Source organism: Guyanagaster necrorhizus (assembly GCF_019112545.1).
Source record: "Guyanagaster necrorhizus MCA 3950 unplaced genomic scaffold BT62scaffold_15, whole genome shotgun sequence".
NCBI classification, from domain to species: Eukaryota; Fungi; Basidiomycota; class Agaricomycetes; order Agaricales; family Physalacriaceae; genus Guyanagaster; species Guyanagaster necrorhizus.
This window is the reverse complement of record NW_025064894.1, coordinates 1,020,956-1,043,038: the sequence shown is the minus strand read 5'-3', so window position 1 is coordinate 1,043,038 and position 22,083 is coordinate 1,020,956. Positions and strand designations below refer to the sequence as shown.

General features: G+C 45.3%; 6 protein-coding genes across 6 annotated transcripts; 2 read left to right on the top strand and 4 right to left on the bottom strand.

The window, feature by feature from the left end:
- Positions 1–367: 367 nt before the first annotated feature.
- Positions 368–1,307, top strand: BT62DRAFT_969925 (uncharacterized protein; the record flags this gene model as incomplete). The annotated part of the gene is made up of 4 exons (XM_043188961.1): positions 368–656; positions 711–1,005; positions 1,059–1,071; positions 1,122–1,307. The coding sequence occupies 4 exons, from the start codon at positions 368–370 to the stop codon at positions 1,230–1,232; spliced, it is 708 nt and encodes a 235-aa protein (XP_043038911.1). The 3' UTR covers positions 1,233–1,307.
- Positions 1,308–1,341: 34 nt separating this feature from the next.
- Positions 1,342–2,832, bottom strand: BT62DRAFT_193740 (uncharacterized protein). Its single transcript, XM_043180003.1, has 3 exons — positions 2,731–2,832; positions 1,930–2,671; positions 1,342–1,867 (listed from the first exon to the last, which is right to left on the bottom strand). Exons 2-3 carry the CDS (start codon positions 2,666–2,668, stop codon positions 1,452–1,454), a joined length of 1,155 nt encoding a protein of 384 aa, XP_043038910.1. The 5' UTR covers positions 2,669–2,671; positions 2,731–2,832; the 3' UTR covers positions 1,342–1,451.
- A 106-nt stretch (positions 2,833–2,938) lies between these two features.
- On the bottom strand, positions 2,939–4,667 carry BT62DRAFT_981272 (glycoside hydrolase family 10 protein; the record flags this gene model as incomplete). Its single annotated transcript, XM_043189584.1, has 12 exons — positions 2,939–3,031; positions 3,103–3,282; positions 3,334–3,410; positions 3,463–3,512; positions 3,560–3,612; positions 3,669–3,775; positions 3,900–3,960; positions 4,021–4,076; positions 4,139–4,244; positions 4,300–4,323; positions 4,368–4,415; positions 4,542–4,667. The coding sequence occupies 12 exons, from the start codon at positions 4,665–4,667 to the stop codon at positions 2,939–2,941; spliced, it is 981 nt and encodes a 326-aa protein (XP_043038909.1).
- Positions 4,668–7,521: 2,854 nt separating this feature from the next.
- BT62DRAFT_822852 (kinase-like protein) lies at positions 7,522–8,422 on the top strand (the record flags this gene model as incomplete). Its single annotated transcript, XM_043182363.1, has 3 exons — positions 7,522–7,803; positions 7,856–8,078; positions 8,142–8,422. Coding segments are annotated over 3 exons (786 nt in total), but the record flags the coding sequence as incomplete, so codon positions are not given.
- An 850-nt stretch (positions 8,423–9,272) lies between these two features.
- Positions 9,273–10,342, bottom strand: BT62DRAFT_1007157 (uncharacterized protein; the record flags this gene model as incomplete). Its single annotated transcript, XM_043177315.1, has 6 exons — positions 9,273–9,348; positions 9,476–9,562; positions 9,619–9,664; positions 9,981–10,110; positions 10,163–10,218; positions 10,267–10,342. 6 exons carry the CDS (start codon positions 10,340–10,342, stop codon positions 9,273–9,275), a joined length of 471 nt encoding a protein of 156 aa, XP_043038907.1.
- An 857-nt stretch (positions 10,343–11,199) lies between these two features.
- Positions 11,200–13,475, bottom strand: BT62DRAFT_951023 (FAD-binding domain-containing protein). The gene is made up of 11 exons (XM_043188162.1): positions 13,402–13,475; positions 13,054–13,344; positions 12,902–13,005; positions 12,814–12,849; positions 12,533–12,761; positions 12,342–12,472; positions 12,223–12,291; positions 12,039–12,170; positions 11,832–11,986; positions 11,700–11,772; positions 11,200–11,642 (listed from the first exon to the last, which is right to left on the bottom strand). The coding sequence occupies exons 2-11, from the start codon at positions 13,163–13,165 to the stop codon at positions 11,268–11,270; spliced, it is 1,416 nt and encodes a 471-aa protein (XP_043038906.1). The 5' UTR covers positions 13,166–13,344; positions 13,402–13,475; the 3' UTR covers positions 11,200–11,267.
- Between the last annotated feature and the right edge of the window lie 8,608 nt (positions 13,476–22,083).

Below are 22,083 nucleotides of genomic sequence, written 5' to 3'. Positions count from 1 at the left end.
TTATTCGCCATTTTTGCTAGGTCCGACGAAGATTCTGAGAGGGGTCTGTGCTGAGGAGCGTGGTGGTATAGAGGGAGGAACAAAAAACGCTGGGACGGGGCAAGGCGTGCAAGTCTCCCATGAGAGATAGGCAGTTATAGAAGAAGATAACACCGCCAACAGGCCATCAAGGACTTCTACCGGAGTCTCAAAGAGTATCGTGCACCAGAACAACGCAAAATGATGAAAGACAAATATAATGTTCGCTCATCTCGCGATATGCCGACATGCCGAAGATGATCGGCAGGCTCGGCCGAGATAAGACACTTTTTGGAGATATGATAGCCATGAAATAAGTAGCCATGACTTTCTGGCGTTTTATCGAGCAATGTCGTCCACCAAAAAACTTGGTGTGCTGCAGTTGAACACCCAGTTCTATCGGCCGCCTGGAGATTGCGGTAATCTCAAATCGTACGCTTATCCCGTGGTCATTTCCATCGTCGAGGCAGCGACCCGCGAGACGGTGGTATTGGCCGGGAGGGAAGGGCAGATGGCGTTGGTGGACGCGTTCGTCAAAGAAGGGACTAGGCTGATGAAGGAGGAGAACGTTACCTGTTTGATTACGAGCTGTGGGTTCATGGCTGCGACACACAAAGAGCTTGCGGAGAGAATGCCCAGTGAGTTTCTCCTCCCATAGCTTCCGACAGCGAGAAGTCTGATTGCTTGGTTAGTCCCAATCGGTACTAGCGCACTGTTACAGGTTCGATGGCTTCGAGAGCTATTTGGCGGCGCGCCAGACACCGTTGGGGTTATTACATTCTCAGCTGAGAACCTCACAAAGGATCACTTCAAGGGTGTCGCATTGGATGTCGCGCCGCCGGTCAAGGGTGTACCAGTTGGGGGTGCCTTTTATAACTGGATAACCTTGGAAACGGAATTCGACTTTGCAGCTTGCGAAGCAGAGGTTGTCCAGGCGGCGAAACAAATTCAAAAAGAGAACCCGACGATACGAGCGATCTGCTTCGAGTGCGTCTGTTCTCTCCTTGATTCATGGTATGCTAATCGAAGCCGTAAATCAGGTGTACGAATATGGTATGTTAATCCTTACCCTTTAAAGCCAAGATACTGAAGATGTACATTAGCCACCTTTCACAGAGGCAGTCAAGGAAGCTACGGGCTTACCTGTGTACTCGGTGTTGACGTTGGCTGACTGGATGTATCATGCCTCCAGTATGGGACCATCTTTTCACTGAGCGCTTTCGCTGGTATTGCCTGAAATAAGACCTCTCGCGCGCCATGTACGCGCGCATCGTGAACCTTGTCCAATTGTACAGAAGAATATAAATATTTATACCGTATAGATCAAGTCCTGAGTATATTACAAACGTCAATGCGGAACAACAACCCTATTTCCTGACGTCCCTTTCATAAGCCCGCGATCAAAAGCAAAACAACAGAAAAACGAACTAGAGTCATCTCGACAAGAAACTCTTACACCGGACATCCAACATCCCACGCTGTTTCAACCTCGGCAGCTGATCCTCTATCACACCCTTGAACTGCATCATTTCCGCCATCTCAAGTCCATATATCACAAGCGACAGAGACTCAAACGGCCCCGTCTCAGTAGCGAGAACCTCGTCTAACGAGGACCACGCGCCCAATCCCTGTTCCCAATTCTCGAACACGGCGCCACTAGAGAGGCAAAGGTGAAACGAAATATCCCGAGGCACATGCCCTGCGGAGCACCTGAATATATCGATCCATGCGTCTAGGAGATCAAACTCCGGAGATCCTCCCCACACGTTCCGGTCCCACATTTCAACTTGGAGGCGGTCCAGATCTCGAATCCGCAGCTCCCGAGGAAATTCGGTTACAAAACCGGGGTCTACAATGGTCATATTATTGAGAGATAGATTACGACGAAAAAGGGGAAAGAGGCCACTTCACCGATCTCGCCGTAGGAAGGTGCTTGGGTGAGGATGAGCTCTTTCAGACTCCCTTGAGCAGCAAGGAGGATGGATTGGACGGTGGGGAGGTCATTTAGAACACTCCAGGTGAACCTAAGCGAGCGGAGGTGCTTCAATGATATAGGGCTTAAAGGCGAAGTGAGACTGTGGATACTAGTAGGCGCTCCGATGATAGATAGGCCAGCCAGCCGTATACTGCTGCGCTCATATCCCATGTGATCGCCTGGCTTGCGCACATGAGCATCCGATAACGAGACGTCCTGGAGCTCTGGAAATCCGCCCAGAAATCCGCAGATGGTCTGGTAGTCGGGAAATTTAACGTGGACGAAGGAGATGCTCCGGAGGTGAGGAAAAGATGTGGAAAGCGCCCCTTGCATATCCTCTGTGAGTTTCCCCCAGTTCAGACGCTCCAGCGTGATGTGGTGGACTGTCAAGCATGTTATGACATCAAGAAGATTTTGAAAAGTGAGGTCGCTCCGGCGAAAATTAATCGTGAGGCTCCTGACATAGGAAGAGAGATCGTATGGGGAGGAGGACCGCAAAACCATGAATTCCTGGCATCGCTTGTTGCTTGAAAGCTCAATCGACGTGAACAGATGGACACGAGTTTGGGGGAAAAAAGAACGACATGTCAGCGAGCACGACTTCAGATCATGCGTGTAGTCCTTCAGCTCATCGATAATGGTGTCAACGATTTCTTGAGGAAGCGAGTCAGGCATAAACTGCGCCACCCAAGTCAGAACTCCATTTCAAAGTTGAGAACGATCCAGAGCTTACAGACGTCGTGGTAAGAAGGAGAAAAATTAAGAAGAGGCTCCAGCCTCAGAGAAAGATATAAAAGTGGATGTGCGAATGGCAGTGCACAGTAATGAACCGGAATCAAATCCGGGCTCAGGACCCTGATAGGATGACGTTTTCGCGTTCGGGCCGATGATCACCCGGCCCGGCTATAAATAACACATCCCATAATAGATTTCAAAAGAACTCTCTCAAGACAGGTCAGATATAACTGCCGTATACGCCGCCTTTGGCTCGTAGTCACTATCAAACAACAGAGGTGTAGAGCTGGCGCGCCAGGAATTCTGGAAAAGAAGATAAGTAAGTGAGTAGCTAAGTAAAGTTACTTGGGAGACAGGTAGGGAAATGGGCTTACAGCATCGCTGACCCCCCAGCTGGTGATTGAGACGCAGGCAGAGGTGGATAGGCAGGCATCAACGACGGTGGTATAATCGGATGCACTTGCACCGGCGATATCCAGCTCGGTGATAGCAACGTCTATACCCGCCTCTGCCAGTGCCGCTAGAGCTGCTGCTGCCCCGCTCGAGCCGCCGGCCTATGTATGGTCAACAACACATCCAAAATACCTCAGTGTGTGTAGACGTACAGATAAATGCATCTGTGTACCTATACCGTCGATTAGCTGTTCATCCGCATTAATCCGTTTGACAAGGGCAACCATTGCTGAATGGCAAGACGTAAGAAATTGGAGGAAGGAAGAGCGGCAGCGACCAGCCTTGGACCTTGGTGTTGTTCGAGTCGAGGTTGTAATCGTTGATATATAATCTGGTCCAAGTATCAGTGAGAAATAAGAAGAGCAAATCTGATCTAACTTTGCGGTAGAATCTGCGGCTCTTGCCGCCTTGAAGGCAATGGTAATGAAGGACTTGATGACCAGGTGAGTAATATCCTAACACTGGCCATAGCAGGATAAGGACTTACCTCTCCAAGAACATCATAGAAGACACTCGATCGCAGGGTACCGTTGTCATTTAGGACCTCACTGTAGATTGTCAGAATGCAGGGACGCAGAGGTAAGGGCCGACACACTTGCAGACATCCCACTGATCATTCTTCGGTAGGTCAATTCTCCTAAAACATAGGAAGGACACGTACAGCTATCCCCGAAGCGCGCGAGTCAGTGAACCACAAACAGTCAAGCGCCAAGCTTACCATAAAGTTTACCAGAGTACTGCCCAGCTACATTCGCGATATGTGTTTGAATGACGGACGTCTTTAATATGATCCCTTAATATCTGGGGCATTGTCGACTTGGGGTTATTAGCTAGCTCACCAGTGTAGCCGCATCGGTAATGGCAGAGACCCACGAAGGGAGCTGCGAGTGCCACACTGCAAAGAAGCGCATATCAGATTCCACAGCTCGAAACAGGGTCGTGGCCCTAAAAGCAAACCCAAAGTGTGTCCACGGATGATTTTACTGTTCGAGATAGCCCAATCCACGAGATAGTCAGATCCGGAGAAGGTGAACGTCCCTTGGGTGCTTTCGGTCGCATCCCACTAGTAATAATTGAGCATAAGATACGGATGGCCTGCCACGCGTGAACCGGCCGACCTTCATGGAGTTCTCGGGAGTCACCTACGGTTGTCAGGCAAAGGTAAAGAATCACAAGTCGAACGTACCGCCCCGAATTCGGATTCCAAAATGGCTTCGTTCGCTGAAAAGGAAGCCTGTCAGCATGTGGATTTGTACTGTGGCAAAAACGCACCGGAAATGGTGATGGTATCTTCATCGGCCGCTGCGCCCTAGGGCCAGTACTCAACATTATACAGGGTGGTGACTCGTCTATAACGAACCCAGAACAGCTTTCCTTTGGCCGTGAACTTGGTATTGAGGCCACTCAGCGCCGTAGAACTTGTCGCAGCAGCACTGGCGCACTGGAAAATTGCAGCAAGAGAAACGATAGAGAAGAGCTTGAGCATGATGAGAAAAAAGGGTTTTGTTGGTTAGAAGGGAAGGATCGTGAGTGATATATATTGAATTTTCCAAGTCATTTATCCGAGCCAAAGCATAAGACCGCCGGGACTGGAACCAAGCAAAGGCGACGGATAAATACCGTCAGTGCGGCCAAGAGCGTTGCCTATTGCAACAAGCCCAGCAATTTTCCGATATTCAACCTTAACAGTTCAATGGATACGAACTGGCACGCCAACTTGGAAGGCAGCCATAGAAAGGAATACCTTGCGTCACCAGCCTGAGCAAAAAAAAAAAGCAGTGCGGCAGGTTGGAGGTCCATGTATCAAATGGAAACGGACAGGACGGAGAAAACATGGCTCAACCAAAAAAATGCTTGGCTCCATACGACCGAAAATATGATCGGTAACGATCAACAACCAGGTCACGGTAGGCGGCCCGGGATCGCACGCGAGAGAAAGACACCCGAGTTGACTGCTTGTCACATTGGTTTCAGCTCGACAGCACGTCTGAGCGACGCAGAGATATGCCGATCTTCTGGAGAGCGGAATGGAGGCGTTGTGAGATGCGACGAAATAGCGCAGGATACCCTCAAGTACAACACAAATACCATGGCATCAGTGTATGCGCTTTCTCCTTCGCAGGCTCAGATTGAACTTGTGGAAAAATAGTTACTCGCTCCCCCAGGTTTCTGCCTCACTAGACGTTCTCCCGGGAATGCTGGGTGCTCCGCATCCAACATATTTAGCACGTTGACGTTACGCGTTGCTCCTCAGTCGAATTTTTTCATAGCTTTGGTTTCTCCGCAAGCTCGGTGTGGCTGTTGGTATGTGCAACGGCATCGAGGGCTCCTATTTTCTATTCTGTTCCAACAAAAACACTCAGTCGATTACAATACTCGAATATCACAGCCAAATTTAAAGATCAGCCGTTTGAGTGATGGCCATATCACCTGGGGGCTCCCTCCGGCCACCCGAACATCTCATATTCCTTTATGTTCGTGAAAACACGCTACGAGTCACGATTTCCGTGGGACCGGATTATACGAAATGTGCGGAGGGCAGCCGAATCCCATGATCTGTGGCAAGCAAATCGTTCCGTCTGTTACCGATTCCCACTCAGGTTATCCTTCAACGAGTCCATTGGAAAGCTCACGCAGTAACTGTGAGATCCAGATAAAAATATCCCTGCCGCCTTGTCTTCTACGATTTATTGAAAAGTTCAGTTGCAGGCTCTCGCACAATAAGGAGGTCCAGGAGGAGTCTAACCCTCAGCCGATATTACACAGGGCGTGGGAAGGGTGCCTTAACCGTGACTGACGAACACTCAGTCTTACATTCCATCCAGAATCGACGGACTCGAGGGACGTAGGCCTTGAGAGAAAGTGGGATAATTGACTCTTCCGCGTGGACCTTCCAGGTAGCAGAGTTTGGGAAGGTGCGGAAGAGAGATGTCAATTCTAGCAAAAGCGCCTTGTAGATTTGATGAGGATTGGCAGTCTCTCGACTGGGGATGCATTGGCGGAACGGATGTGCCAATCTACGGCTATACCGGATATGAGGTCCATTAAAACCACTTAGTGGGAGTGGATTGAACAAGGTTCCTTGATTTGCTCTTACGTTGTGTTTAGAGACACAACCTTCCTATGGCTCAGGCTGTACGACGTCATGAATGAGGCGACGCATCTGAGCTCAGCGAGAGACCGTTTCACTTGCGCATCTTTCTGCGCATCGTTCCAAAGGCTGTGGTACGAAAGCATATCGACGTGCAAGATGGGGCCGTTCGGGGAGAATTTTTCGAAGGAAGCGTAGCTCGCGAAGGTAATCATTGCTGAATTTGACGGTCATAACCGGGGTACGGGGCGGGCTGGAGGCCCATGGACAAAGATCCTTGAGACGTACCAAGCTTGGGCATCTTTTATGATGACCGTTGCATATGCCTGAGGCTGCTATACTATTGTTGATACTTGCTAAAGGAGTCGAGCCACAAAGATAAGACAAATTCATGGAGTCTCCGAAAAACATACGCGACTGAGAGACGCTGATTATCATTCACTTGTCCCAATATTCATGTGGAAGGATAGCAAGTGAAGCGGGAGGTTCAGACTCCTTGGAGTCATTGTTTTTTTTTTCTTTCAATTTGTCTATTCTTGTTTGCCATTCTGAAATTAAGATAAGGATATTTTTGAAGGATATTGAGGTTGCTTAAGCTGTAACTAAGTAATGATAAGTAAAATGTACATCGGTAGCTGCGCATGCCAACAGATGATCTTTGCCGCTAGTCCTTTCTCCGTCATGACAAGATTGTCGATGGTCATGAACACACTGCAACTGTGTAGATGATGCAATACTATTCGTGACCTGTATGTGCTGTGCATGATAGGTGACCGGTGTCGACTCTGAACCGACTGGGTCCAAAAGAGTCTACAGAAGCGCTGTACAGTAAAAGTTTAAAATCGTCATGCTACATAGTCAAAAGGCCCCTCCACCTTTAATTCACTGTACTTAGCCTGCCAGGGAAGTTACTAACAGCAAAACCTAGGCCTGGTTCCTGGTTTATGCATCAGACGCGAACCTTCTCCCGGTTCCGAGATCCTTCGAGGACAGATGTATTGCTTTTAAAAAGGTTGCTGATGATCAGAATCAATTTGTTTGGTCGCTATTTGGTCGGATTTGACGCGTAAACCATCGCCTTTAAGGAGCCACTTTCAACGCTACCAGATTAACCACAGACATCATGAGCCTTGCTAGGTTGACCTACCGGATTACATCCTACGACGAAAAGTTGGGTTGGGGCGCTTATGTGAGCTCAAGAGTCAAATCTCGCCGTGTGTCCCATCACTCACTTGAACAATAGAGCTCTGTGTTCAAGGCGACGGAACGAGGATCCGACAAGGTAGTGGCTCTCAAGACTTCGCGTGTCTCGGTGAGAGTGAAACGACCTATTCTCCGGCACGAGGCTCGTATCCTCCAACTTTTGAAAGATCATGCCGCTATTCCCATTGTTTATGGATACGGCCAATTGGAGCATTTCGAGTACATAGCTATGGAATTGCTGGGACCGAGCATTGAGCAGCGGGTACAGAACAACGAGAGAGGGATTGGCGTGATGTTGACGACCGTCACCCGAATCGTGGATCAAGTGGTGCGTAAATGCAAATTCGGATTTTTGGGAATAACTGATCCGGAGGCAACAGCTGGCGGGACTGGAGCATATCCACTCGCTCGGGATTGTGCATCGCGATATCAAGCCTGACAACCTCCTCTGCACACTTGATAATTCGACAATCAAGATCATTGACTTTGGACTCTCCAAGCCTGTTTCCCAACGTCATCCCAGCAAGTACGAGCCATTAAAGGATCGCCTGGCCATAGTCGGGACTCTTAGTTGGGCAAGTCTGAATTCTCACAATGGAATAGGTCAGTGCACATTACGCCATCTAGCCAGTAACGTCATTCATTCTTATCTCTATCACGTCGTAGATCTTTCTCTGCGCGACGACCTCGAATCCTTAGCTTACACCGCCCTCTTCCTTCTTCGTGGACACCTACCTTGGAAGCCTCGTCCATTCCTGGAGTCTCCGCTGCGCTCACAAGAGATAGTCCGACATATCAAAACGAGCTGTTCAGGCAAACATCTGTCTGGAGGCCTTCCAGCCGAATTTGGTGACCTGCTCGACCACAGCCGCTCCCTCGATTTTAACGAGCTTCCCGACTATGGAAAATTCAGGCCCCTATTTGTGAGTTTGCTTCAGAGGATAGGCGGCGACTCCTCCTCCGATGGACAACTCGACTGGACGCCTTGCAATCCACAAATCAGCGAACAGGTTATAGATGAGCCCGAGGTCGATATTCCTAGCGAAAACGAACATGACAACGACAGCAATAGTAACGATAGCCTTGGTGAGGACAGTTACCTCCAAAAGGAATTTGAATGTTGGTATCGTCAAGGAGAGCGAGGCAAGAGCTTGACCTTGCCCGCAGAGCAGGAGGCCGACCTCGATAGCTGTACACCCCAGATCATAAAAATACTAAAGTAAATCAGAGCAATCCTTTGTCTTTTCATCGTTATGTAACAGCTCTGAGCCCGAGCTTCTTTCCACTTGGCGAGCTGTGATTTTGGTAATTGCACCGTCTGATATTGAACAGACCGGGTTAATTTCACATTGCAGCCTGGACGTCGATAGCCTGAGTTCAACACTTAGCTCTCGCGTTTTTACACGCTTACCTGATTATTCCAGTCCAGTGGATAAATGGCATCTCTATAACGGTTGGCTGTTAGTGGAGTATGCCATACCAAACGCAATTTCCGCCCCAGCCGGAGAATACATATTACTGAGCATCTATCGAAAAATGCGCCACGTAAACATTGGAATCCCTCGCCGCGAACCGGCGCCGTATCCAAAATAAATAAATAAATAATAAGCTAAGACCGCTTAGATCCAGCGACTCGGAGAGAATATAATTGCAGATGATCACACCAAATGGGCGAGTCGGTATTTGTGATGTAGGTCTATATGTGTTTCATCAGCTCAACGCCACAGAAAAGAGAGTGTTGAACCAGTACGCACAATCGGTCTGCCTACTATGGCTCTGTGCTATGTCTACATTATTTTACCGCAGCGTGACCATCCTCTCGATGATTGTCGTTTTAAGCTTCCAGACGACGATGTTCTCAGGATAGTCGTTTCTAAATGACGAAATATTAACGGTCGACAGAGAGGATTCTAGTCAACGTTTCTGATCGTCTTCCAGATGAGCCAAAAACACAACAAATAATTGTCAGAGAAAGCGCTCAATAGCTCACCCATACATACCGACAACATAACTGCTCTTTCCCCAGAGCTTTTCCCGTCACCCCGGCAACGAACTGTGTCGCCGCTCCACGCCGAGTATTGTCTGGTCTATTCGAAGATGTCAGTCATAGTTCACAAGGTATGGGACCGATCAACCGACTTACATGGCCTCAAAACCACCGAAGTATAAAGGTCCTACAGCCAAGAGTTCTTACCGTCGTGTTTCCGTATGTCTCTCGCGTATGTAGAGGTGTCTATGAGAAGTAGCAGAAGATATTGAAGAAGATCTTACCCCGACCCTTTGTACTAACACACCCCCTCGGCTCACATTAAAAATGGGATTTCCACCCTTGAGTTCCACTGCCGAGGAAATGCTTTATGCACGCCCTTCATGACAGTGTGGGACTCAAGCCTCCTTATCTGTGCCGTCCTCTGGGTCTGAGAGTCCGGTACAGAGGCTCGATACCTGAGCCTGCTACCATCTGATCGAGACACAGTAATAGAACAACATATTTGGAATACTCACCTTGCGATGGTAAAAAATAACTGATGTAGACCTTCGTTTGTTCAGTCCTAAGTTGGCGTATCCACAATTGATGCTTATTATATCTCGATTCTGGAGATCTGATTCCTGGTACGTAAGTCATGGACACGACCTATACGGAAACACGTCACGTCACTTAAAAGCCACGGAAATCCCACAGCTACCTCAGTCAGCTGACATCGTCCTGCGAGCAAGGAATAAACAAACGATATGTCGCGCACTAGCAGATGTCGGCGCTAAACTAGAAGGCAAGAACCACGCCACATACGCGTTGCGACAAAACCTTCCAAGATTAGCGTCAGTAGGGGGAGGGGAAGCGTAATTCGAGAGACCGAGAGAAACATTCAGGAGAATTCAAAGCGTGTATCTGGGGCAGTAAGCACGAGAACGGCGGGCCGCACGTCAGACGTAGAGCCCAAAGGTGAGAGTCGCGTCGAAGAAGGGCTTCGGATAATTTGATCCGGCTTCCGGTTGACCGGTCCCGGAACTGTCTTGGGCCTCTATCGACGAATAATAAAGAGACATCTGACATCTGTACATCTGTATGGATATGCTCACTCTGACGGGGACCTGGTCCGCCTGTGATCCCAACAGAAGAGGCAGAAGCACTGATGGAAGATGTTTCTGCCCTTTAAGCCCGTGTGTAACGTAACGCGTGTCCGAAATGTTGTTAATCTGATACACCGCTAAAGAGTCACTGTAAGACTCGATCATTCACCATTAGATTTCAGCCCGTATGAGGCTATGAAGAACTGACATGTTATCAAGCCGATAAATTCTATCGTGTGTCAACGCCGCACAGCATCACTTTACGGCTTGGATTGGCGACCGTCGAGTTGCATCTAGATTTTTAACGCCATTGCTAAGAGGACTCTGACACAGTGACCTGAATTTGAGCCCGTCTTCTATAAGGCCCAAACTGGAGTGAATGAATCAGAATGGGAGTTTGACGCGCTTCGGCGAATTCGTTCTTTCTCTGAAATTCAGCAGAAAACACAGCTGTGCCATCAGATATGACATATGCATCAGAGATGTCTACAGAGAGTCTTGTTGTGTATTTCGTCGCCTCGTGTTCGAAGTTTGGAAGGAACATCTGTCGGAACTTGCCGGCGGTGTCCCAGCTGGCGGTGATTACCACTTTAGGCTTAACAGATCATGAACAGTCAGTCGATCATTGGTCGATCAAGAGCAAGAGATAATCGACGAGTCAGACGACGCCAAAACCCAATTAATTCGTCGCCTAAAAATCTCTTGTTGGTACAATTGGGGTTATACCTTGAATCCTCCCGTCAATCGCATGACACCTCTAGGATCTACCCTTTCCCTCGTAGCCTCCATTCTCCTTACCCCCTCTTCACCATACATATCCTTCACCGGAGTACCAGCAATGGCGTAGTTCGGGTACCTCGGTGCGCCCGGAACGCCGAGCTTCTGCGTGAATGCTCCCGCAGCAGCGTGAAATACACTGTCGTGGCTCTCCCCTACCCATTGAAAGTTAAGGTTGGTGAGGAGGACCGCACGCTCGCGAGAGCTTGGATATGCAGATGAGTTTGCGGGAGCATGATCAAAGATAGTAGGAAGGAATGGTTCAATAGAAAACGCGGTTAAGGAGGCTCCTTGTGTAAATAGGGTGGAGGCCGAGTGCTAAGAAAAAGGAAGATAAAGTAAGGCACGCATAGAAGAGCAAATGATGGGCCTCACGTTCAGCTCATCGATGAGGCCTTTGATTGTCGACTCTGAGTAGTCAAGCACTGGGATATCGTTAGATACAACTCTAGCAGTCGATATGAAAAATTAGCCATAGAAAATAGTAGCCAGGAGCTCGAAGCATACCTGTCATTATCGGCCGAAAATTCCAAAGACATGATGAAATCGTAAAACGAGCGAGACTTGATGTCTTTAGATAATGAAGGCAATGCAAGGAAGTCATCGAAGATACCACCCGGAGGAGTAGGGCCGTCGTAGAACATCATACCGGAGAGGGACAACTACAGACGACATAACGCAATGTCTTGGACAATGGATAGTGCTATAGATTACCTGAGCGGGAGAGCCAGAATACCCATATGTCATGATCATTGCTGCTTTAGGGTCACTGACTTCCGACGAGAATTTGGCCGACGCAGCTGTGAACACAGATATATTGTCCGCGCTGTACGAGGCGCTTCCTCCCTGTATAAAATGTTATTTGGTGACAAAGATGGAGGGTGGAGATTGCACATACCCAGACGGTGCTTTGTGGGAATGCCTTCAAAGTAAACCGAGTGACGATTCCAAAGTTGTTGTTGCCTCCCTGCCGTCGGAAGCATAAGCGCCAGAGAAGATAGGCTTAACACAGTATACCTTTAATGAAAAGAAAAGGTCCGCATCGCTGGCTTCGGTTACAGAGGTAATAGTGCCACTTGGCGTTACCAACTCGAATGAAACTATATTGTCAATAGCCAGGCCGTACTGGTTGCTGAGCCATGCATACCCTTCGAATTCGGTCACGATCAGGATGGAAAATACACAGAGATGAATGACCATGTACACACCCCCGCCGAGAGTGAAACCAGCCACGCCAATCCCTGATACCCTTGCCCCAAGAACGTTCACACCTTGAGCATTCAATATCTTGTAGACATCGTCCCAAATATTACCAGCACCAATAACTGCTGTCTGTGTCGTACAGTCATATGTAACCTCGTTGAACCGCGTCATGGCGATCTGAACGCCCGTCGTGGACGAGAAGCCTTGGTTCGTGGCGTGTCCGCCGCCTTTGACCTACAAATATAGGATCCCAGAGTTCTTGCAAGGTGAAGGACTCGGTACATACTCCAAATCTCGTATTCGTCTCTCCCAATATACCTAGCTAGAAAGCCTCATGTGAATGGAAGGTACGAAGTACAAATCTACACACGCACAATGATGCCAAGATCCTCAGCAGATCCAGGCTCAACGCTGCACATTGATGCCTGCGAACTTGATATCGCGTAGTGCTTGTTGTCTGCTGCGTATGAAGTGGATCCTGTAGGCGGTCAGCCAGCAGCGAGCGCAGAGGTGAATCCAGACTCACCAGGATAGTAAAGGTCTGTCGCAGACGAGACCTTGCCGGCGATGCGATGACAAACTTCGAGACCCAGCATAGTTCCCAACAGAGTCAGTACGAATGGTGTAACGAGAAGCATAAAATGTGAGGACAGAGGATGAAGAAGGGGCAGTGGCGTTTACGAGCCTTATAAAGTGCTATCAAGCGAATAAATAGGCTTCTGGTCCTTCAAGTCTGGATTACGCGTAGTCGGCATCACAGAGTAGCAAGTGATAAGCCAAAGATTCCAATACTGTCCAATTACTATACCACCGAAAGCTGCAAATCAACAAATGATCAGTCTGAGTTTGAGGAAAGGAATACATGAGAACATACTATGGCAACGGCAAGTCCAAGAAACAAATAGATTTAACACGATATTAGACGTGGGGCGAAATAATTTCATACAGACCGCCCGAAGCCTACCGAACTTGAAGCTCCCCCGGACCTCAGCACTTTTATACTAATTGTAATTTAGTAATTCCTTGCGGTATACAAATATACCGCAATACCACAGGGCTCTGGGGAAGGGCTGGAAGGGTCTGGAAAACGATAATCTACCAGGGGATGGGCCGAAGAAGAACGCTGAACTTGAAAACTGGACAGTGTTGCGTTCGTTGCGAGGCGGCCCGTCTGCGGCCCGCAACAGCTTTTCGAGCTGTTGATAATATTCCCACGCATCTTCTTTCATCAACCACCATGACCAGCATGCGGGTTCGCTGTCCGCGCCTATTCTTTTTTGTCAGTATTCCAGATACGAGCCAGGAAAATTTTGACTGCCCTTTGATCTCGTATACACAAGGAGCTGTGGTAGCGGAAATGAAGGCCGAGTAGATGCGCAGGACCTGGGTATCCTATATCATATGTGTGGTTGTGGTACATGTGCCCCGTTTTCTCAATTCCTGGGTTTTGCAGCTTATTTATTGATATTTGCATTATTTTCGTTGCTCCAAACTGGAATAATACAGCTGAATTTTGATGCTGATACGATGTTGTCGAAGAAAAGTTCCTTGCTCCAAGCAATGAATCCAAGTCGAGTAAGAACTGTACAATGATTCAGCTTTCTTGCGTGGGTGGCATCATGTTTTCATGCGGGAAAGGTTACGTTGTCCACTATACAGATGTTATCTCTGCTGATTCCTATCATCCAATTTAGATCAGCATCTGCTTTCCTATATAACACGGACGAGATTTTCGGATCCCCACTTATCTTAATCTATTGATTCCTTCACGTTCACGTGCACTTGATGGCGAGTGCTATTAGTATTCTATAGTTCATCCGTGTTTGTCCCTTAACCCACGACAATCGCCAGTCACATACATATTTCCTCATGGATCACGCGATACACTTTGATGATTGTAGGCGTGGAACATCTCCAAGCAAATGAAAGAACCATGATTTCGTAGCACATGATGGGGACGATGCTCGCTCGAGTTCAAGGCTAAGGGTCTGCGTCCTTTTAGATGATGAACGTTGTTCAAGTCGGCATTCCAGTCGTAATGCAGCCCGATTTTTGGTGACACATGGCAATGCGATCGATATACATACGTCCTTTCAATGCAGAACTTTGAGGCAGGTGATGTGACCTAGCCGCCAAGGTCAAGGACTACAAGAACTTCGACAATTGGGGTCGTTATTTGCATGTTGAGCTGGCCAAGTGTGGAGGCGCTTTTACGAGTTATGGAGAATACATCTGTATGAGCACACTAGACTGAATACTCACAGAGGTGGCAGTATGAGTGCATCAACTGAAGCATCACTTCGTCCTAATTCACGCATCCGTCTCGTGGACCTGGCGGAATGGCAACAACTGGGGTTTCGATTCCCCCACATCCAATTCCCAGCTCTATCAGTTCTTTTTTGTTTTGGCAAGATGGGGCAATTTTTCAATACAAGACATCCAATCCAACTGGCAATCTTAGTGTAATGGTCAATGCATGTTTCACCATGAGGTTCATTCGATGTTGTGAAGATAACATGAATCAATAATAACCAATCTTTTTATGCTTGGGGGTTCTGAATATGCAGCAGCAGTGTTCAATCAAGTGCTAACTGTAAAAAATGTTTATTTCTATAGCCAGGAAGCACATCATATCTACAGGATGTATAAATATCCATCACTGAACTGGAATCACTTCATTTTGGTCAGTATGAGACAATAGTGGGACTGCCTCAAACTATTCTTATGACTATTGAAGGATGAGAGGAATGCCTCAGCCATAGCTTTGTTCCTCTCACTGCATAAAGTAGATAGTCTGGTCATGTGAGAGAGAGTGCAATGCTAGCAGCATTGCATGTGCTGTGGAATGTTCTGGAAATGCTGTCATGATGTGATAGTGAAAAGAACTCAAATACTGGAATGTATTCAAGTTGTGTGTTTAAAGATGAAGGTCAGAAGGGCTGCTGAAACATCATGGTTTATTGCTGGATGCAGTGAGTACAATATGTAAGTAGTGACAATGTGAGTAATAATGTAAGTGACTTGTAAAGCAATTATAACAGATGAGCAAGGTACTAGTAGAGAGGATTAGCAAGCCCACTATTGGATACTGGGATAGTGCACCTATTATATTTTGAGATTGCTATCTGTGGTCTCAGTAAGGTTGCATAGGATGCCATTAGTAATATGAAATTGTTCAAATATTTCTGCAAGCTTGTTGATATGTGCTTTGTTGTAAGCTCATGATATGTTCATGGGTATGATATCCTCCATATAGCACCAGTAAAGCAGGAAAACTAGTGAGGTCTAGCTTTCTATTGTGGCTACAATTTCTGGAGAGACTCCAGTGAGAAGCAATTCCATGGCACTCCTAATGCAGAAGCTATAGCCTAGGATGTGAGCCATGGATGTCTTGGACTAAATATTCATGCAGAACTCAAGGAATATGGTCTTGTGCATATGTTGCTATGAGCCATCTGACTTGAGATAAGTGAAAAGAGAAGCATTGGAAGGGGTGGTCCTGTTCACTGATGTGAATACTGAGATAACATAGCAATTGTATATAGTAAAGTATTCTAATCAAGTTTAGTTCATTCACTTCAGAAAATAATTGAGAAGTGAAGAGGGTTGATAAGTGCTAAGCATAATCAAAGGAAGACTAATCAATCCAATAAGCACTAAGTGTAACTGGGAAAGATCAGGGGCAGCAAGCACTAAGCATAGTAATCTCAGATTCTTAGTTCACACAAAGCAACAATAAGTCAAAAGATAGATGGATTTTTATAGCTAGAGTAAGTGTTTATATGCTAGAGAAAGCTATGAAGAATATTCTAGTTGTACAGCATTTCATGAATCTTCTATGTATTTCTGGTAGTTTTGAGTAAGTAAATAGAGAAAACAGAACATTGAAGAAGTCAAGAGAAAGTTTGAGTCCTTGTTTAGGCATTCAAAGACTCAGTAAGACTAGGTAGAGTATATCCATAATATAGCCCCCTCAGTCTTCAGATGCTTAAATGAGTTGTTAGTCTGTGTGGGTGGTTGTGAGAGTAATGAGACATACAAATGTTGATAATGAGTAAGTAGCTTGTAAGTTCTATTTTGACATTATTATTATTGATGGACAAGTGACTCATTATTATGATTTTTTCAGTTATCTTATCTTATCAGATGCCTATCTAATCATGAGCACTTAACTATTATTTATCTGGCCAGACCAGTAATCCTGACTATATTAGACAACTCATGCCATTCTGCTATGGCTTGCAACCAATGTCTCACCAATAGATGATATATATTGTTTCATGCATGAACCATAAACTCTTAAGTTCCAGCTCACAGATATTCATAATAAGTAGGACTATATTTATCACACTCAGAAACATATAAAAGTAGTATTGCTCTTGCTGTAGTAGACTCAGCTTTGAGCTAAAGTTTATTCTATACTATTGTTATGATTTTTCCTTTCTTTTCTTTTTTTTCTTCAGATTAACCCCTATTCACACTTAGTCAGGGTGCTAGAATAAGCACTTAAGACTGTGGGATAAGGCTTAGTCATCACAACTAGCTAAATCCACCATTGTCTTTCAATGCAATGATGTTGCCTGACAATGCACAATCAATCTTTTATATATGGTAGTGATGCCCAAGGACAATGGGCATCAAGACAGAGATACACATAATAAGTATGTAGTATTATTGGCAGGCCTTGTACAGTATTTAAAGAGCTCACTCTTGCTGGTAAATCCCCAGCTTCAAGCTAAAGTTTATTCTATCTCATTCTACTCTCAAGCTAGTCATACAAAGTCTTGAAGCACAGGGAGTCAACATTAGTATATATAGTGAACTCTGATGGAAGGCTTGAATGTGAAGCCACATTGGTTTATCACATGCAGCTTGAGCCTAATAATTATTCTCTCTCAAGCAACTTGCAATGCCTTGAACCTCACACTGAGTCAGACATAAAAGTGGACTCTGGTGTGATTGTATAAACACAATACAATGCCAGTTTATCCTGGGTTTGCACTCATATAATGCTTGAATCTAACAATTAGCTCAAAGCTTGATCTGTCTCTCTCTCAGCTATCACTGAGAATATCACATAGAATCCACTCTTTACTTCACTATCACAGTCTTCATCTCCATCTTCATAGAAACTCTCCTATTTCTCTATACCTTCTACATTTACAGGTGGAAAATATACAACTGGTATCACCAACTATTAGCTCATTGGAACACCTACTGACAGAACACTTGACTCCTTTAGATCCATCCTTGCTCTCACTGATATTGAGTCATCAGCAGATATGAGTTTGAAACATCTGGACTTTCAATCTATCTTCTCCACTAGATCAAAGAGACCTGTCTCTCAGTGTTAGGCCCAAGTGACACATGACTATATACACATGGTAGACAGATGCTGTATCATGTTCATACAATCACATCTGAATTCACTTAGTGTATTTAATAGTGTTTGTGTCTCAAGGTCAATGCTTTAGTTGACTTGAGTAGAAGTGGTAGAATAAAGAATAGTTTGAGACTAGGGATACATGGCACTGACTACACTACTTATATACTATTTGTCTCCTAGATAAATATAGCATTATTAATTGTGAATGCCTGTGCTATAGTACTCATTGTCCTGGAGTATCATGGTTACCTACAAAAGGTGTTAAACTCAAATGACATGTGATCTAAACATGTGATAAACTGACACTGTCTTGCACTTTGGACAATGATGTCAGAGTTCACTTGATGTGTTATGTGGCTTTGTATCACAAGGCCTTTAGATTGGCTTGAGATAAAATGATGAAGAATAAAACTTTAGCTCAAAGCTGGAGATACTACAGTGAGAGCTATGCTACTTATATACTAGTCATCATCCATTCTATAGATATAACTACCTAATTGTGTGTACTGGCATTATAGAGTGTTTTGTCTAGTGTTGTTAAGCTACCTACAAAAGGATATTGTCTGTCATCAAGCAGTTACTGTTGCATTGAAGGACAATGACTGATTAGATGTTGTTGTGATGACTAAGCCTGTCCCATGGTCCTAAGCACTAGTCTAGGTGCCCTGACTAAGCAAAATAGGGGTCAATCTCTCAAATAAAAGAAGGAAAAAAGGAAAAATCATAACATTACCCCCTCCTTAAGACCATTGTCCTGATGGTTAATTTAGAGATAAGTCCAGGCATCTGAGAGCAGATAATCTGCCCTTCTTCTAATAAGATTCATAAAGACATTGACCAATGGAATATCAGTTCAATGCCTGTTCATAATCATATATTATGTTCTTGGCATTCATGTGTTTTTTGTTGACCCATTGATTTGATTCCAGTTTATATCCCTTCCAGCTGACTAAATAGTCAACTGTAGTGGTCATTCCTCCACCACATACTTTTATCTTGCAGAGTTTATGATTTAGGATCTGATTGATTTTATAATATTTCTCATTGTCAATCAGATCTGGTAGTGGCAGAGGAGGGCATTTCTGATTTGGGAATGCTGGGGTGATGTATGGGGTCAATAATGTCTCATTAAAGACATTATGAACCTTCCATGTAACAGAAAGTTGTAATTTATATGCTGAACTGCTGATTTTTGTGAGAATGGGAAAGGGTCCCATATGTTTGTCAGCCAGCTTTTGTTTCAGGTGTGGGAGGTGAAGATTTGTTGTATCCAGCTATACTTTATTGTTGACTGAATATTTATGTACCATATATCAATATTTGTTATACTGCCTCTTCATTGTGGATGCAGCCTTTTCAAGAGTGGCTTTGGTTTCAGCATGAATTTTTGCCATTGTGGTGGCAAAGTCTGTAGATGTGGGTGTCATAGTGTAGTGTGATTCAGTTTGAGTGACATGGAGATGTCACCCAAAATTGACAAAAAATAGGGTTTTTCCAGTGGCTGAGTGGATCCTGTTGTTGTGTTGGAAGGTAGCAAGTGTCAACCATTCTATCCAGTCATCTTGTCAATAATTGATAAAGAGATGGAGATATTTCTCCACTTTCTGAGTCACCTGCTCTGTTTGTCCATCCATTTGGGGGTGGTATGCAGTTGATGCATTGCATTTGATATTGAGGAGTTGGTATAAGTTGTCTAAAAATTTGGAGATGAATTGTGATCCTCTATCTGAGATAACCACCTGAGGCATGCTATATTTGGCATACATCTCATCATATAAGATTTTTGCTCACTCTTCAGAAGTTAATTCAGTAGAATATGTGATTGGAATGATCACTTTGGAGAAGTGATCAACTATGACAAGGATAGCATCATAGCTATTGCAGTCCAGCAATTTGATGATCATATTCACTGAAATATGGGTCCATGGTGACAATGGGACCTCATTTGGGTGGAGTGGTGCAGCCCATGGCTGCATTGAAGATTTGCTACATTAGCAAACTTCACATGCTTTGACATATTGCATAATGTTGTTGCCTATTTTTAGCCACCAATATTCCTGTAGGATGAGTTTCTTGGTCTTGGCAATGCCTGAATGTCTGGTAGTTGCATGATCATGGCATATGGCAATGATTTTGCCATGAAGGCCCTGGTCTCTGGGAATATAGATCCATCCATCATAGCAGATCAACCCTCCTTCCTTCATCATTCCCTGCTCATGGTTGAGGGATGGGGCCACTTGTTGGTCTCATTTGCAGTTATCCTGAGTCATGCTCTTGATGTGCTCATGGATTTCTTTCTTGATTGGCATTATCATTGCCTGAAAATGTTTAGGCTTTAATAATGTTACTCTTTTATTGTCTCCTCCTCCTTGATCATAGTTGGCCCATCAGCTGAGAAGACCAGCTTTCTTATTTGCTGTGCCAGCTTTGTAATGTAGCATATACTGGTATTGGCTAAGCTTGGTTACCCATCTGGCTTGCTGGCAGTTGAGCTTCTGTGGCTGTCAGAAGTATCATAAATTTTGATGATCTGTCCAGATCTCAAAAACTTCAGTAGTGCCAATCAGGTAATGTCACCATTTTTCTAGCATGAGCATGATTGCAAGCAGTTCTTTGTTATATATCTCATAGTTGCACTCAGTGATAGTAAGTGCTTTGGATAGGAATGCTATAGATCACCATTTTCCATCCTGTTCTTGGGATAGTATGGCTCTGATGGCACCCTCACTAGAGTCAGCCTCCATGTGGAATTTTCCATCTTGTGTTGGAATCATGAGAACCATGTCCTCTGCCAGTTGGCATTTGAGGTCATTAAATGCTGACTGCTGAGCCATGCCCCAGGTCCATAGTGCATTGCTGATTAGCTGGGTCATGGGTCAGACTACCTTGCTGTAGTCCTGAATGAACTGCTGGTAGAAGTTTATAAAGCTAAGGAATGATTGCAATTCTTTTTTCCTTGTCAGTTCTGGCCATTCTGTTATCCCAGCCACTTTGATGGAGTCCATCCTGATGCTTTCTTCACTGATAATGACCCTGAGGTACTTGGTTGTGAGTACCTCAAATTCACATTTCTTGGCCTTGAGAAATAATCAGTGCTTTTGCATGAGAGCTAGCACTTGTTGGACTAGCCCTCAATGCTCTTCTTGAGTCTTGGACATGATGAGAATGTCATTCAGATAAATCATGACCTTTCCTGTGGCAATAAGGTCTTTGAAGATGTCATTCATCATCCACTGGAAAGTGGCTGATGAATTGATGAGGCTGAAAAACATGACTGTTGGTTTGAACAGTTCTCAGTTGGTGCAGAAGGCAGCCTTCCATTTGTTGCCTTCTTTGATCTGCACATTGTTATACCCCCAGTGGACATCCAACTTGGTATAATACTGAGCTCCATAGAGCTTATCCATTAGTTCAGAGATTAGCAGAAGCAGATAGCAATTCTTGATCATCATTTCATTAAGCTTCTGGTAATCCTGTATTGGTCAGAGTTTCCTGTCCTTTTTCTTGATGAAAAAGAAGAGAGAAGCCATCAGGGACTTTGATGGCTGAATTCATCCACTGGACAGATTCTTGTCCAGGAACTTGTCAAGCTCTTGCTGCTCATTGTTGCCAAAGAGCTACATTTTGCAATCCAGGTTGGCATTGGCATTGTAGATCAGCTTGATAGCATGATCCCATAGCTTCAGGGCTGGGAGCTCATTGAAGCTCTCCTTTTCAAATAGGTCATAGTAGTCCCATGCCTGTTTGAGCACCATTTCTTTGAATGTCTTCTCCCTCTTCCCCTTGTTGGCCTTTGCCACTAGGTCATTGGCATGGTGCATGGCATGAATATGTATGGTCTTCTGCAGATCTATGGTGAGGATTGTCTCGCCATCTTCCATTTCCTCATCCCAGCAGTCTTCAGGATCTTTGTCAGACAATTTGAAGAGAATCTTCCAGCACTAGCATCTTACAAATGTAATTTGGCTGGTCTTCCAGTTAAGAGTGGGTTGTAGTGAATTAGCCAATTGTGGCTAAGGAAGATTTCCTTAGTCCCAAGGTCAGTGATGGCCAAGTTGATTCTTTCAGAATGATCCCTGATTGTGAGCCTAAGCTTGACAAATTCAGTGATCAAACTGGCTTGGTTCTTTGTCTCATCCATGTTGTAGACTGGGATTGGTGCTGCAGTGG